The 13,569-nt window shown below is 47.7% G+C and overlaps 3 protein-coding genes across 17 annotated transcripts in view; 1 reads left to right on the top strand and 2 right to left on the bottom strand.

The window, feature by feature from the left end:
- raph1a (Ras association (RalGDS/AF-6) and pleckstrin homology domains 1a) overlaps window positions 1-3,135 on the top strand; it is a 54,053-nt gene extending 50,918 nt beyond the window's left edge. Inside the window, exon 17 of the mRNA XM_072714766.1 lies at window positions 306-3,135. Within this exon, the coding sequence (XP_072570867.1) occupies window positions 306-1,687 (1,382 nt within the window). The 3' untranslated portion in view covers window positions 1,688-3,135. The remainder of the gene's footprint in view (window positions 1-305) is intronic.
- Window positions 3,136-4,480: 1,345 nt separating this feature from the next.
- LOC111840732 (secreted phosphoprotein 24) lies at window positions 4,481-7,726 on the bottom strand. Its single transcript, XM_023805888.2, has 6 exons — window positions 7,375-7,726; window positions 7,046-7,188; window positions 6,521-6,643; window positions 5,825-5,935; window positions 4,772-4,823; window positions 4,481-4,686 (listed from the first exon to the last, which is right to left on the bottom strand). Exons 1-6 carry the CDS (start codon window positions 7,535-7,537, stop codon window positions 4,595-4,597), a joined length of 684 nt encoding a protein of 227 aa, XP_023661656.2. The 5' UTR covers window positions 7,538-7,726; the 3' UTR covers window positions 4,481-4,594.
- A 978-nt stretch (window positions 7,727-8,704) lies between these two features.
- abi2a (abl-interactor 2a) overlaps window positions 8,705-13,569 on the bottom strand; it is a 30,619-nt gene continuing 25,754 nt past the window's right edge. For 9 of the 15 annotated variants that reach the window (XM_023805858.2, XM_023805862.2, XM_023805859.2 and 6 more), the window contains 4 exons: window positions 12,752-12,910; window positions 12,066-12,146; window positions 10,888-11,064; window positions 8,705-10,769 (listed from right to left, as the gene is read on the bottom strand). In XM_023805858.2, coding sequence (XP_023661626.1) covers window positions 10,594-10,769; window positions 10,888-11,064; window positions 12,066-12,146; window positions 12,752-12,910 — 593 coding nt within the window. In that variant the 3' untranslated portion in view covers window positions 8,705-10,593. The remainder of the gene's footprint in view (window positions 10,770-10,887; window positions 11,065-12,065; window positions 12,147-12,751; window positions 12,911-13,569) is intronic. The other 6 variants (XM_023805864.2, XM_023805871.2, XM_072714760.1 and 3 more) reach the window with 2 other exon arrangements.

Here is a 13,569-nt window from a genome sequence, read left to right as displayed (position 1 = left end):
TCCTGCCCCACCTCCCTTAAACATTCCAGCCCCGCCTCCTCCACCTCCTGCTCCTGCCCCACCTCCCTTACACATGCCAGCCCCACCTCCTCCACCTCCTGCTCCAGCTCCACCCCCCTTACATATGCCAGTTCCCCCGCCACCACCCCCACCACCTCCCTTACATATGCCAGCCCCACCCCCTCCTGCTCCAGCTCTCCCCCCACCCCCCCCTTTACATGTGCCAGCACCACCCCCTCCACCTCCTGCACCAGCGCCACCTCTGCCACCTCCCATGCATGTACCAACCCCACCCCCTCCCCCAGCTAAGACCTTCTTCGGTGGATTTCCACCCCAGACTGCCCCAAAACCATCTGGCCTGCTATCATCTGCTCTGCCTTCTTTCCCACCAGCCCAGCATCCTGTGCCACCTCCGCCTCCTCCCCCACCTCCTCCCCCGCCTGCTCCAATGAAAAAGCAGTACAGTCTCTCATCAAGTAAACCCCCACCCACCCTCCCTAAACAGCACAGCCTCTCTTCCAGAGCTGGGGGAACTTCCTCCACCCCCTCCCTGGTGAAGCAGTTAGTCAGCCAGTTCCCTAAGTCTTCCTTGGCTGCCCCTAATACTTCTGATTGCTCAAAGCTCATGGGGCCACCATCGCCCCCTGCTGTCAAGGCTAAGCCCAAGTGGCAGCCGGGGGGGCAGCCCCAGCAGCTATCTCCTGAGTTTCCCCCGCCTCCTCCAGAAGGCAATTTTGACTTCCCACCTCCCCCTCCTCCTGCACCAGCTCCTCCTGCTCCAGCTCCTCCCCCTCCTCCTGCTCCAGCTCCTCCGCCGCCGCCTCCTCTCCCACCAACTATGGGGTCGCCGTTGAAGTCCACCCCATTCGGCAGCGTAGCGAAGAAGCCACCCCCGGCCCCCCACCGCAACACCAGTATCAAGTTTGGCTCCTCTGAGCACCAGGAGCCAAAAAAGGTGGAGAGTCTGGTGAGTAGGTTCGGCCAGCCATCTGCATCTGCTTCACCTGCGTCCTCCTCTGGCCCTCCCTCCAAGGAGCCCTCTGTAGGCCCCAGAGCGCTGCTCAAACCGGGCAAGCTCAACCTCTCCAACCTGCCCCTAGCCCTGCAGGCCTTAGCTGGGCAGAACAGCCAATCCGGTGGTGACTTCCCATCTGTACCACTTGAATGTGACTACTTCCCTCCTCCCCCGCCTAACTTAGAGCGCCTGCCACCTCCTCCTCCGCTCCCAGCCGGCCCTCAGAACGGGTCCCCCAGGGTGGCTGTGGTCAACCCCCAGCCCCAGACCACCTCCCGGGGTAAGAACTCACTAATGAAGCCCCCCGAGCTCATGCTGTCCCGCCGCAAAAATTCCACGCCTGAGCCCCCACACACCTCCCCACCCCCTCAGCATATGGTGCCGCCCACTTCCCCCAAAGGCAACTTCCTGGAGGACCTGAGCAGGACTCTGAAGCGCAAGTCTGTCAGCAGGCATGGCTCCCTGCCCTCCCCCCAGATCTCGGACCAGCTGGAGCCCATGGCCACCATGGATGACATGGCGCTCCCACCGCCCCCCCCAGAAGTGCTGCTGGAGCAGAAGCAGGGCAGCTGTGCTTCAGGGAACATCTCAGGCTATGCAACGTTGCGCCGGGGGCCCCCGCCTGCACCCCCCAAACGGGACCAAAGCACCAAACTGACTGGGGACTGGTAGCAGTGGAGGCTGTTAAGCCCAGACTGAGAACTGTGGAGCATATTTTAGAACTTTCCTCCCCATCATATCCCACCATGGACTGTGCAGTGTTCTCCTATTGCAACTATTCCTATAATCCTGTAAAAAGGCAAACCAGACCACCGATAGGCTTTTCTGTGTATTTGTGCCGCTCTGTATTAATGGTGATTTCACAAACCATTACCAAGAATGACGACTTCTGCAATATACTGGTACTGCATGGATTCCCCTACATGTATGAAGACAGTGACTGGGTCTGTGGAAAAGTGTGTTTAGACTATGGGCTGAGGCATCACTTTCATCTTTGCTTTTATATGAAACTATTTAATACATGTGAACTCTCTTGTTTTATTACAGAGATGCATTTTTAAATCCTGAAGAGAAGAAGCGGAGTCTAGCGGAGCGTAGCGCAGTCTCCGCTCTGCGTTTTGCGCTGCAGAGCTGGATGGGGAGCATGTGGCAGGTGATGGGCTGTGAACTGGGACAGGGGTCTCCCTGTGGCAGTCGCAGGGGCCTGACGCGGTTCCTCCCACATGTAGTTCAAGTTCAACCTGCTTTTTTTTTTTTTTTTTTTTCCCCTCCTCTTCTCACAAAGGATCACACTGTTTCACCTACTGGGAACACAATCACTGTACGACTGGAAATGTGATGGCTTAAGAGCCAATGCACTGGGAGATGACTTTCCTGAGCTGATGGGGTGGAGGGGGCCGTTGGGGGCTGTTGGGTTTCATGTGCTCTGTTTGCTTTGCTCCTGGTGCTGTCTGTCTGTACGCACAGCCGCTGCTCCTGTCGGCCAGGCCTTCCGTCCTTCCTCTGCCGCACTGGCATAAGGGACTAAAGCTGACAGCGTGCTGTCGTGCCCTAAGAACGCCTGCCGGCTTGGGGATGCATGATTTGAGTGCAGTAGTTTGTTCAGATGTCAGTGTCATTTACCCCACAGCAGCCTGTTACTGCCTTCCGTGCATCTAAGCATCAGCTCACGACACTACATCAACTACACCAAATGTGCAGCACAAAGTGCCCTCCCAGGACCCATCAGCAGATTGAAGTTACGATTACAACGGCAATTGCAATTACAATTCCTCAATGGACCTGCCTGCCAATTTTCAACTATTTTTAATCCATGACAAATGGAAATGTTCAAAGGACTCAACCCAAGAGAAGTAGCTGATGTTGAATTACATGCATCTTGTTCCTTTGTGGGAGAAATTTGGTTATATTACAATATATCATTGTTTTTTTTCCCCCAAGCCTTCAATTATCTATATGTGAACTGAACATTAAGTTATTGAATATTGTATCCTATGTTGGAAACAAAGGGAGATATTTAAATTCAGGAACATCTAGCATATCTAAATAACTGAATAAATAAAAATCAGAATGTCTCTTGCATTTAAACTGAAGATCACAATATAAATGTTTAAATCTGACCACAATGTGTCGCTGTGGCTCCTTTGTTGTGCTTTACTGATCGTTTGACGACATCTCGAAATTAAAAAAGCTCAATGTGTGAGTCATATTTTGTCACACGCCCCCCCCCCCTTTTTGTTTTATCCCTGGAGTGAGAAAATGTTACCTCCTCTCACGCAAGCTGGCAATGTGATTAACTAGCAGGTGGATTAGAGGTCTGACGGAGAGTGTCTGTTGTCAGAGCTGCAGGTCGAGCGTCTTAATGGTTAGATAACTTCTTCCACCATCGGATCATGGTGGCTGGGTACCAGCACCTGGACAGTTTGCTCAGCCTGACCTGGGATTTTCCTGGAGAAGCATGCTGCTGGAATGCCATCTAATTATCAGTCATAACTATACAACAAAAAATGAAGGACAGTTTCTGTGGTCACTGTGTCACGTGGGTCTCCGCAGGCACTCAGATTCCTTCCCACCACTCCGAGATGCGTGGTTGGGTCCATAGAGTATGACTGGGTGTGTCTGTGCCCGGTGCTGCCTGGGGTCAGCTTCAGTTTACCTACACCACCCTGTTTGGGGCAGTTAGAGGAAGGCTGAACCGCTAACATGTAACTGTCTACTACCTATGTTTTGTTTAGAGGTTATTTTGTTACTTCCAGTCAGTCACTGCCAGACTAACAAGCTGAGTTGTATTGAAGACAATACACATTAGCTGTCTGATATGGCGTCACGCGTAATTTTGGTGGTAAATGTTTTCAGTCCTAAATTGGCTTTGTCCATCCAGGCATTGCCTTTATGCACTTGTAAATTTGACTCTTTGTCAGTAAAAAGATGGTTAAGTGGGTTTGTAAGCAAAATATATTAATAAACCAAGAGTACCAGGAATATTTTACAACCCCTATTCAGACCTATTTCCATATTTCTATTTGAGCTGATGGACTTGTGCTTCTGTTGTACTAAGATCTTTGCCCAAATATGCAAGTATCTGATGTTAAACCAGATCTTTATGGCTTACACATTGCTTTATGGATATTTGGATGATAGATAATCAAGCTTTCATGATAGACCTGAGGAGTCCACCATCAGTGACAATATACTGCCTAAGTATTGTTAAAGCTAATGTGTTTGATCGCTAAGGTACCACACAGTTAGGGTGTGACTGTAGAGTGCGATGACTGTGTAGAGATGAACGTGATGCTTTTGACTGATCAGTGGGGCAGATGCCATTATTACCGCAGTCTATGGCACTAACTATTGTCAGCTCAACGTAGCCTTTGTGGTAAAGAACCTGATATCTTTGAAGGGGAAGTTCAAGAGCACCACATGAGCTACAGTATATTAGTTTATTTCTCAGATTCTGTACTCCCTCAAACATTTTCAGTTTCAGTGGGTTTGTATGCAAAACATCACCCAGAAACAACAAAAGCAGCCTGTATAAGGATGTACAGGACGGCTGGATCAGACCTTGTATCCCTCACTGTTTTACTCTTGAAGTCCCAGATCATTATGGTTCAGTTGGTTATCTGTGTTCCGCCAGTCAGCTGTGGGTCGAGGCAGAATGGGCGGAGCCAGACCTATTAACGATTGGTTAATTATTATGTAACAAGTGTAATGGCACACTGCTGATCACCAAGGCAACGAGACGATAATGCTGCTTACCTCCATTCCCATAGGGGTCCCATGGATATGTGTGGGGCAGCGTCACGAATATCTGTAGGTGGGATGGGTTTACGTGCACTTGCATCTTTCACATTATTTTGAGATTTTACAGTTTGCATGGGAAATGTGAAAGTCATTCACTTCCAAACGGAAGCTCTACATATCAGTCAAGGTTGATTAAGTGCGTCCCATGATGTAAAGCATATTCAAAATGAATACATTACAGTGGTACCTCAGTTCTCGAACTCATTAGAACTCGAATTTCTTAAAAGTCGAACCAATCAGTTCGAAAAAAAATTACCTAGAGCTCGATCTGAATCTCAGAAGTCAAACCGTGAACGTTGACCTAAGATAACTTGTACGCACGGGGAAATGAATCACGTGGCACGTCTCTCAGCGGAAACAAAGGGTAAAGCTTCAGTCTCAGCTTCGCATTCGCTGTGATAGCACCTTGCATGTTTACACTAGCTGAATACATATATTTAGAGAGTAAAAATACATTTAGACAATGATAGTAACAGTAATTATTGTATAATAAAATACATTTAAAAATAAAGATCTCTTATTCATTATTTTAATATTAATAACAATACAATGACGGGACTGGGGAAAAAAAACAAACGCGGACGAAATACAGAGGACTAATGACAACAACCAGAAACAGCTGATCACACGGGGTAAATAAGGGGGCGTGGCACACGGAAGGAGCGGACGATCGGGGCAAGACACATTGTTTGGATACATTTATTTTCTTACTTTACAAATTACTGTTTTGATAAATGTGCTTAGATGTGTTTAGTACAGTATATGCTCTTCTTGTTTTATCCGGTTCATTTTGTGTTTAAATGCTAAAAAAAAAACATTTAGGTGTAATTTTTTGAGGCCGGGAACCAATTAATTGGTTTTCCATTATTTCTTATGGGGAAAATTCGATCCGGAGTTCTGAGGTACCACTGTAGTTGATTCCTTGCAGTCTCTAGCCACCTGGTTCGGTTTCCTAACCCTAACCCCTCCCAGGTGACCTGCTGAGGTCTGCCTTTCTCTTCTGCCTACCTCTTCACTGCTGGACTCAGAGCTGGAGCTGCTTGCAATGTCACAGCTGATAGACACGAGCTCGGTGAGGTCACCAGTCAGCCGCACGCGACTGGAACAGGATGCCAGGGACTGGGGGGAGAGCAGGTGAGAGAATGTAGCTCCAGAAAAATCGCCATTCCCTTCCCGGAAATGTTTAATTTTGTGACTTGGTCCTGGAAAATTGGCACTATAGTTGGAATTTGAGTGTTGAGAAATTGGACAGTTGAAGTTTTGGCTTTGTCTAAGCCCTCCTCCAGGTCACCGACGAGAATCCCATCAGCCTCGTCTCCTGCTGCCAACACTAACAGAGTTCTGCAAATACAGCAAAACCCACCGCTGTACTGAACAGGCAGGATGTATGAACCCTGTAACATCAGTATCTCAGGTCCTCATGAGGCACCAGTGCCACATTCACAGGATTAACCAGCAGTACTGGCCAATATTACAGGAAATGATTAGAGCCTCTAATAATTATAAGCCTTTTGAAAAATACAATATTGGTTTCATCCTACTGAGGAAATGACAAATTTGTACTGGTCAATTATTAATCTTTTAGTCTGGAGAAATGAGGCAAGTTCTCATCGTTCTCATGTTTACTCAGTGCTGTGGGGCTGGTCTCTTTACAGCCACGCTGCTAATTCCATGATTCTGACTTGCATTGTGCTCTGATCATACCGCAGAAATATCCAGCCTAACACTGCAGGTCTCTGGGTTCACTGCAGATGTTCTGGGGCAGATGGTGTCCCTGATCCCAAACTTCAGCATAACCTCATAGGAATTTAACCCTTTATGGATAATCTGCAGGGGAAGAGAGTGAGACGTCACACCTGTTCGTATAGCAAACATGCATATATTCCTGTTCATAGAAGAGACACTGAGTGATGAGGCAGAATATTTTTTTTAATGTGTGGCACTTTTAAACAGATTTGGATAGCTGCTTTTGTGTGCATGTGTGCATGCGTACTTAAAATTATGTAAGGTTTTAAATTTTTCTTCTTCAAAAAAAAAAGGATTTTAAACCACAAGAGGGCGATCTAGGTATTATATTCAACACATTGTGTAAATACTTCAGTGATCTGATCAATACACATATAACTACATTACTCTGTTACAGCATTACTCTGCACCAATGGTACCGAAATGAGAAAAATGAAACAAGATTTTTAAATACAGGCTGGTAACAAGAGCACAAAGAATCACCTCCTTGACAGAACTGCTGGTCACTCGGTAGAGCCAGGAGCCCTGGGCCTGCTGGTTGATGTGGTCGAGGGCCACCCCCAGGGCCCGGCGCCCCAAGGCCCAGCGGTCTGCGGAGGGTGTGGCACGCCATGGCGACGGGAAGCCTGCAGCACCCAAACACGCCGGTGATGCCTCCATCCCCACCCTATCCCATGCAGCCGTTGAGTATAAAACCTCAGCTTATATTCTATTTTTAAATGGAAACTCATTTTGCGATCGAATACAAACAGCGTAACGTAATATAATGAGTGCAGGACCACGCTGCTTAATACCCAGCATGCGTCACTCACCGGCACAGCAGAGCGCGTGCAGTAACACCCAGAGAAGCACGTCCACCCTCATGTCTCTCGGAGGGAAAAAAAAAACAAACAGCTTTTCCCTCCACCCGTCTTTCCTTAAATATCCCTCATTGGGCACTCTTGGCCCACCTCCCTCGCTCTCACCGGAACACATAACCTTGGATATTGTTTGATTCCCTTCTTACACAAACAGTATCGATCCACAGGCAAACAGGCCTGCATTCCCAGGCATCCCTAATCCACCCCCCACCACACGTGTGCTGTTCTGAAAGCAGCTGGAGCATGTCGCTTCGAAGGGGCAGACTGGCCACCAGATTAAACAGTTTATCTGGTATAGAGTTCCGACTGACGTTTCTGGCATTAATGGACCTTCTCTCTCTCCATGATGACCGTGAGAGGTCATTTGTAGGTTCCATACAGCAGGTTTGAGCACTTTGTATTAGGCCCTATCTGGCTCTGTTGATCCGTAGGTTTAGATAGACCTGGCATGCCATCAGAGGACAAAGGGTGATATTAGTCACCGCATGGGCACATTACATCTGACCCAGTCAGCTTCACCCCCATGCCTGCTGCTCCTGGGCTTAGTCTCTCCATCCCAAAGTTACATTCAAGTTTTTCAGCCATCTGGGACCCAAACTGAAAGACGTTATGCAAGACAGAAAAAAAATCATGGATTAAAGATCACCATCTGATTGAAGTCACAATGTAAGTCCTACAATTGATTTGTATGAACGTTTCTCACTTCGGCACATGTCCAAAGCAACACAGCGAGGACATGAGAAAAGCTTGGGGGTCTGAGAGCGGCGGCCAGCACCCAGAGCTCTGCAGCAGCTGGAATTAGTGGCATAATGCTGATATTACACCACCTGCCATGGGATTCAAGCCCACAACCTTCTGGGCACAGATCCCCCAGCCCACTTAACAACAGTAATTTATGAAGAAAAAAATGGGAGAAAACAGAAATCAGCTTTCTATTGGTATTTCACTCCCAAATAGATGCATAGAGTAATGCATAGGCCAGGAGGGAAATGAAATTAAGAGTACATGATAAGGAAGGTCAATCTGACCGAGTATAACAGTATAATTAGGTTTAGAAGCTTATTATCTCACCTCCAGGCCTGCTGTGATCAGTCAGGCTCCTTGGACTAGTAAATCATGCAGCTATTGAGTCACATCGGAACTGTTAATCTGCTATGTTAATCACTCAGTCCATCTCAGGATCAGCCAGCTAAGAGCATGCGCACACACATACACACACACACACACACACTTTGAAACTAAAAACTCAGAAAAGGGGTTAAAAAAAAAGCCAGGACACCCATTTAGTCCCAATAGTTTTATTATAGACATCTCATTAATGTTTGTTCCCCTGCCTGCCCTCTGACTGAGGGCCACAGTTACATTTCTGTGCAGACAAGGCTAGTTGCCCATGAGCTCCCGACTCCCCCCAGTGTTCAGTTTTGGGATGGCACTCGGGTTGATCGCCGCAGAGATCAGAAGGTGCAAAACCACAAAATAAACACATGCAAGAGTCACAAGAACAGATCAACTCAAGGTGGGGAGAAAAAATGTAAAATTTTTGACACACTGATGAAATCGCTCACTGTGACAACTCAGCAAACAGTCAAAACCCAACTCACTTCATACACCTAAACATGTATATTTATCTATCTATAATATACTCTTTGTGCATAACACTCATTTTTGCTGTTACCCCAAGAGCGTTTTCCTGCTGATTTCAATAGAATTTTTTTATTTTTTGCAAACTGCAATGTTCATGAGCCTGGGAAACAAATACACAGCTTTCATTTTGTTGCCCAGAAGTTCTTTTCTATAAAACAATGTGCTTTTGGTTTTGATAAATACTTTTGACGATAATCTCTACCCAGTATTTTTTTTTTAAGTGAGGGGGGTGCAATAATATGCCCTTCAGTGGCTGTCAGCTTCAGAGATCTAGTCTTCATTTATGAATATTTCTTACAGGAAATAATAGGAGGGAAATGTTATTCTCATAGTCAGGACTACATTTCCCATATACTTGCCATGTTATGCGTTAATGTCCTGACTACAGTTGTAGTTTCAAACCAATTACAGACCACTTCCAAACCATTTAAACAAAGATGACAACCTCCAAAGTGATACTGAGTATAATAAAGCCACCCCACACACAAATCCATACAAATACACACAATATGGCACTATCACGGGCCCAGAACTCCCTGAATGTGACTGGAGATTCTCCTGTTATGCAGTATCCATGCCATTGAGGAGTTATAACAGAAAGACCGCTTGCATACTCAAGCCCAGGGAAGCAGAGGATTATGGTGAGAATGTAAATGATCATTCGAAAATCAGTTTTAATACAGCATGCAGTCTATACAGCACTACATAAAAAGATTTTTTAAAATTCAACTGGGCATTTTGGTTAGATTCACTACACAATAGCTTGCAACCAAAAAAGGAGGAAAAAAAAAAAAAGCAAAAGAAAGTCAAAAGATGTTCCTACGACACACTTAGCATTTGCATATGTGCGGCAGAGAGGGCTGCCAGCCACCAGTGTCTCTGCCGACTGCGGGAGGCCGGTGAGGCCCAGGCGCCGTCAATCGACCTTTGTGCTAATATAACCCCCCACCCCCTCCCCCCGTGAAGTGAGCCCAGGGTGACTCGCTGCCTGCCCACTTCACTCACCGTGAGCACTGCAGCACGCCCGCTTAAGACTGAACCGTATCCCTGGGTTTACTTAAAAAGCACTGCTTCGAGAGCTCTCCCACAATGCATCACTCGGGGACGGCGGCGAGCCCGGAACACGGCCGGCACGCCCCATGACGGTCTCGGGTGAGAATACGGAATGTGAGCAAAGAAAGGAAAAGTAAAGAAAGAGCACAAGAATGTCTCAACTTCAATTATTTTCTCAAAAACGGAAAGATAATAAAATAGTGGTTACTTCTGTGTTTATTACAACAGCATTTGATGAAATATTTAAATTCTAACTCACTTATATTTGTTCATTTTTAATCTTGGATACCCCTCCCCCTTAAACACAACGATGCCAAAAAAGGTGTTCAGATCCCAAAGTCCTTGCCATTTTACTTCCTCTCCCTTCCATCCTGCCCCCCTCCAGCTACCCCTCTCCTCACATGCATATGTATTCGTGTACAAATACAACAGAGGTGCATGGAGCGAGGAGACGGCGAGGGCGCCCCCTGTGGCTCACTCAGCGTAATGCATGATGGACTCCACATAGTTGCCCGGGAAAAGCCCCGTCGTGCTGTTCATGACGCCCTCGTACCAGCCGTCGTCGTTCTTCTTGATGACGTAGATGATGGCGCCCTCCTGGAAGGAGAGCTCATCCTCCTTGTCTCGAGTGTAATCGTAGATGGCCACCACTGAGGGCCAGGGAGACAGGACAGGGTGTCACCGCAAGAGCCAAACCGTGCAGCGAGCCCATGATGGGGTGACATTAGAGTGAGAGAGGAGGAGTGAGAGGGACGAGAGAGAGAGCACCTTTTTCCAGATAACTGCGGGGGGCCCAGGGGGGATCCTCCTCCGCGTAGGGGTCGCTGTACTCCACCACGGCCGACTCGTCTTCCTCGTAGTCTTCTGGGGGTGGCGGAGGTGGGGGGGAATCCTCAAAGGCTGGCTCGTCGACAGGAGGAGGTGGCGGGGGCGTGGCTTCTGTAACTGGGCGGGACATAAGCTGACATGTGGGTGTGGCCCCGGCGACTTGCGTTCGCCCAAGCGCTTGGTTTAGGGCTGCCGGTGAGAACGTGGTTCCTGCAGAGCGGAGACGGCCATGCGGGCGGGGGGGTGGGGTGGGGGTTGCAGGGAGCGTGGCCGGCCTTGTCAAGGCCTCCGGCTTGCATGCTGCACTGGCGGCGCGTGTGCATGCTCGCACGTCACAGCGAGGATCCGCATGCAGAACTCGCTCCTCATCAGATCTCCGGGAACTCAGTCGGCAGACTCACCGACAACTAATTAAGGCCTGGTGGGCCTTTACAACAACTGAGGTAATTAGTTAATCTAGTGATAAACCTTTTATAAAATCTAATATTAAAAGTTCTTGTAAAATATCCTAGGCTCTAAACTAATTTATGTAATTTAATTTACAAAGTGAATTTACAATCTTACTCGCATCATTCTATTAATTCTTGCATTGATTATATTTCTAAGCTTACACTGACAAAGAAATAGATGCTTATTCTGTTCATAGACACTGGCTCTCTCAACTGGCTGGGTCAATAATATCCAGAGTTGGGAAATTCAGGTCCAGAGAGCAAAAGTCCAGACCAAGATTTTGTTTCAACCAACCAGGTGAACATAAAGAGTCACAGTCACAGCGTACTCAATTGGTTGGTTGAAACAAAATCCCGGTCTGGACTTCTACTCTCTGGGCCTGAATTCCCCAACTCTGATAATATCAAATGACTTGTAATGTAAGTAATGTAAATGAATTACTAATAATTTTTGCTAACTCACTTTATGCCTGATAAGCTACTGTTTCCTTCAAAAAAAAAAAAAAAAAAAAAAAAAAAAAAAACTGACAGGTATGACGCAGGAGGAGGTGAGTCTGACCGCTAATGGTGCTAAACAACAAGCCAGGCATGGGGATAGGCATGGGGACAGGCATGGGGACAGGCATGGCACTGAACCACATGCATGGAAAGGAGTCAAAAGCCACTTACTGGTCTCCTGAACGCGAGCCACGAAGCCCACCAGGGGGAGCTGTGGAGTGACGGAGGGGGGCGGGGCCACCAGCGAGCCTGCTGCTCGCAGCCACACGGAAATGAGCGCGGGGGTGGTGGCAGGTGGAGAGCACAGCGATGGGAGGGAAATGAGGGACAGGTGTGGCCCAGCAAAAGGAAGGCGGGAGAAGGAGAGAGAGAAAAGGGGAGAGAGAGAGACCGAGAGAGAGCAGGAAAGAGAGGGAAAAAAAGAGAGAGAAGGAGAGGGAGGGAGAGCACAGAAAGGAGAGCTGCTTAGTTTAGTGTGCAGACACACGACTGCGTGAGAAACACATGCCCTTCGGCAGAGCAGAGAGAGCGATAAGTCAGTGACAGAGCACCCAGTGACAGAGCACCCAGTGACAGAGCACCCAGTGACAGAGCACCCAGTGACAGAGCACCCAGTGACAGAGCACCCAGTGACAGAGCACCCAGTGACAGTCAGCAGCGTGCGTGGCCGTGAACCCGGCATTCACCACTGAGCCTCTGACTGCCAAACACAGCCCTGGAACCGGCTCCGTCTCATATCGTACCATAATTAAACAGGCGGCACTGAAAGCTGTAACACGAGCCACATTAAGAGCATACATTCGTTTTGTACATTTAAAGTACAGTAAGCTACACAGAGGATGGCAGCATGAGCGTACCTTGGTTCTGGCTGAAGTACGGCCCGCCGTTGACCTGGTTCTGGGGCAGGCTGGCCTGGCCGGTGGCAGAGGGGGGGCGGCGGTATGGCAAGGATCCCCCCACTGCTGGGGCATTATGCCTGGACGCTGGCCGGTTCATGCTGTAGAACTGAGGGGTACCTGCAGTAAAACCACCAGGGGGCGACTGTGAATCATCCCATAGGGTTTAAACAAACAGTGGCTAACGGCTCATCTTAGACCCATCTGGCTGGTACATTCCGGACACTAGAGACCACTTTCATTTCCCGATTTTCCAAAGAGACCGAGTGAAGCCAAAATGTAATGTCCAGATGCTGCTTTTCTGGCATAGTACTACTCCTGATGCTTACTTACCCACACAGTAACCGAAGTGCCGTGTTCGGTTTTACCCAAACGCCTCTCAGAACGGACACTGCTGCCGAATCCTTAACCAGGGCATTCGCCATTAACCGCTCACTATGCAAACAGGTAGCATCTCTGCATTGCTTTGTAAGAAACACTGTATGCAAATGTTTAGCTAGGCTGTCGTGCATTTACATTATTATTTTAAATACTTTAAGTATTGCATAAACACCTGCTTTCCACTGTTTTTATTTTAGATTTTTAACCAGCTTTCATTTAAATGACAAAATCAGCGATATTCATCTAACCAAAATTTGCAAGACTGAGTTTTCAAAATTTGCAAGACTTGAATCATTCACAAAATTTATGATGATTCAAGAGAAGTTATGGCCTTTTCCGAATGGGGGCTAGAGAAAGCGCTACAGGGCATCAATCACTATCAGGGTTCTGCGTGGAAA

The sequence above is a fragment of the Paramormyrops kingsleyae genome, chromosome 1, assembly GCF_048594095.1.
Source record: "Paramormyrops kingsleyae isolate MSU_618 chromosome 1, PKINGS_0.4, whole genome shotgun sequence".
NCBI lineage: Eukaryota > Metazoa > Chordata > Actinopteri > Osteoglossiformes > Mormyridae > Paramormyrops > Paramormyrops kingsleyae.
Note: the sequence above shows the minus strand (reverse complement) of the source record. Positions and strands in the feature narration are given on the sequence as shown.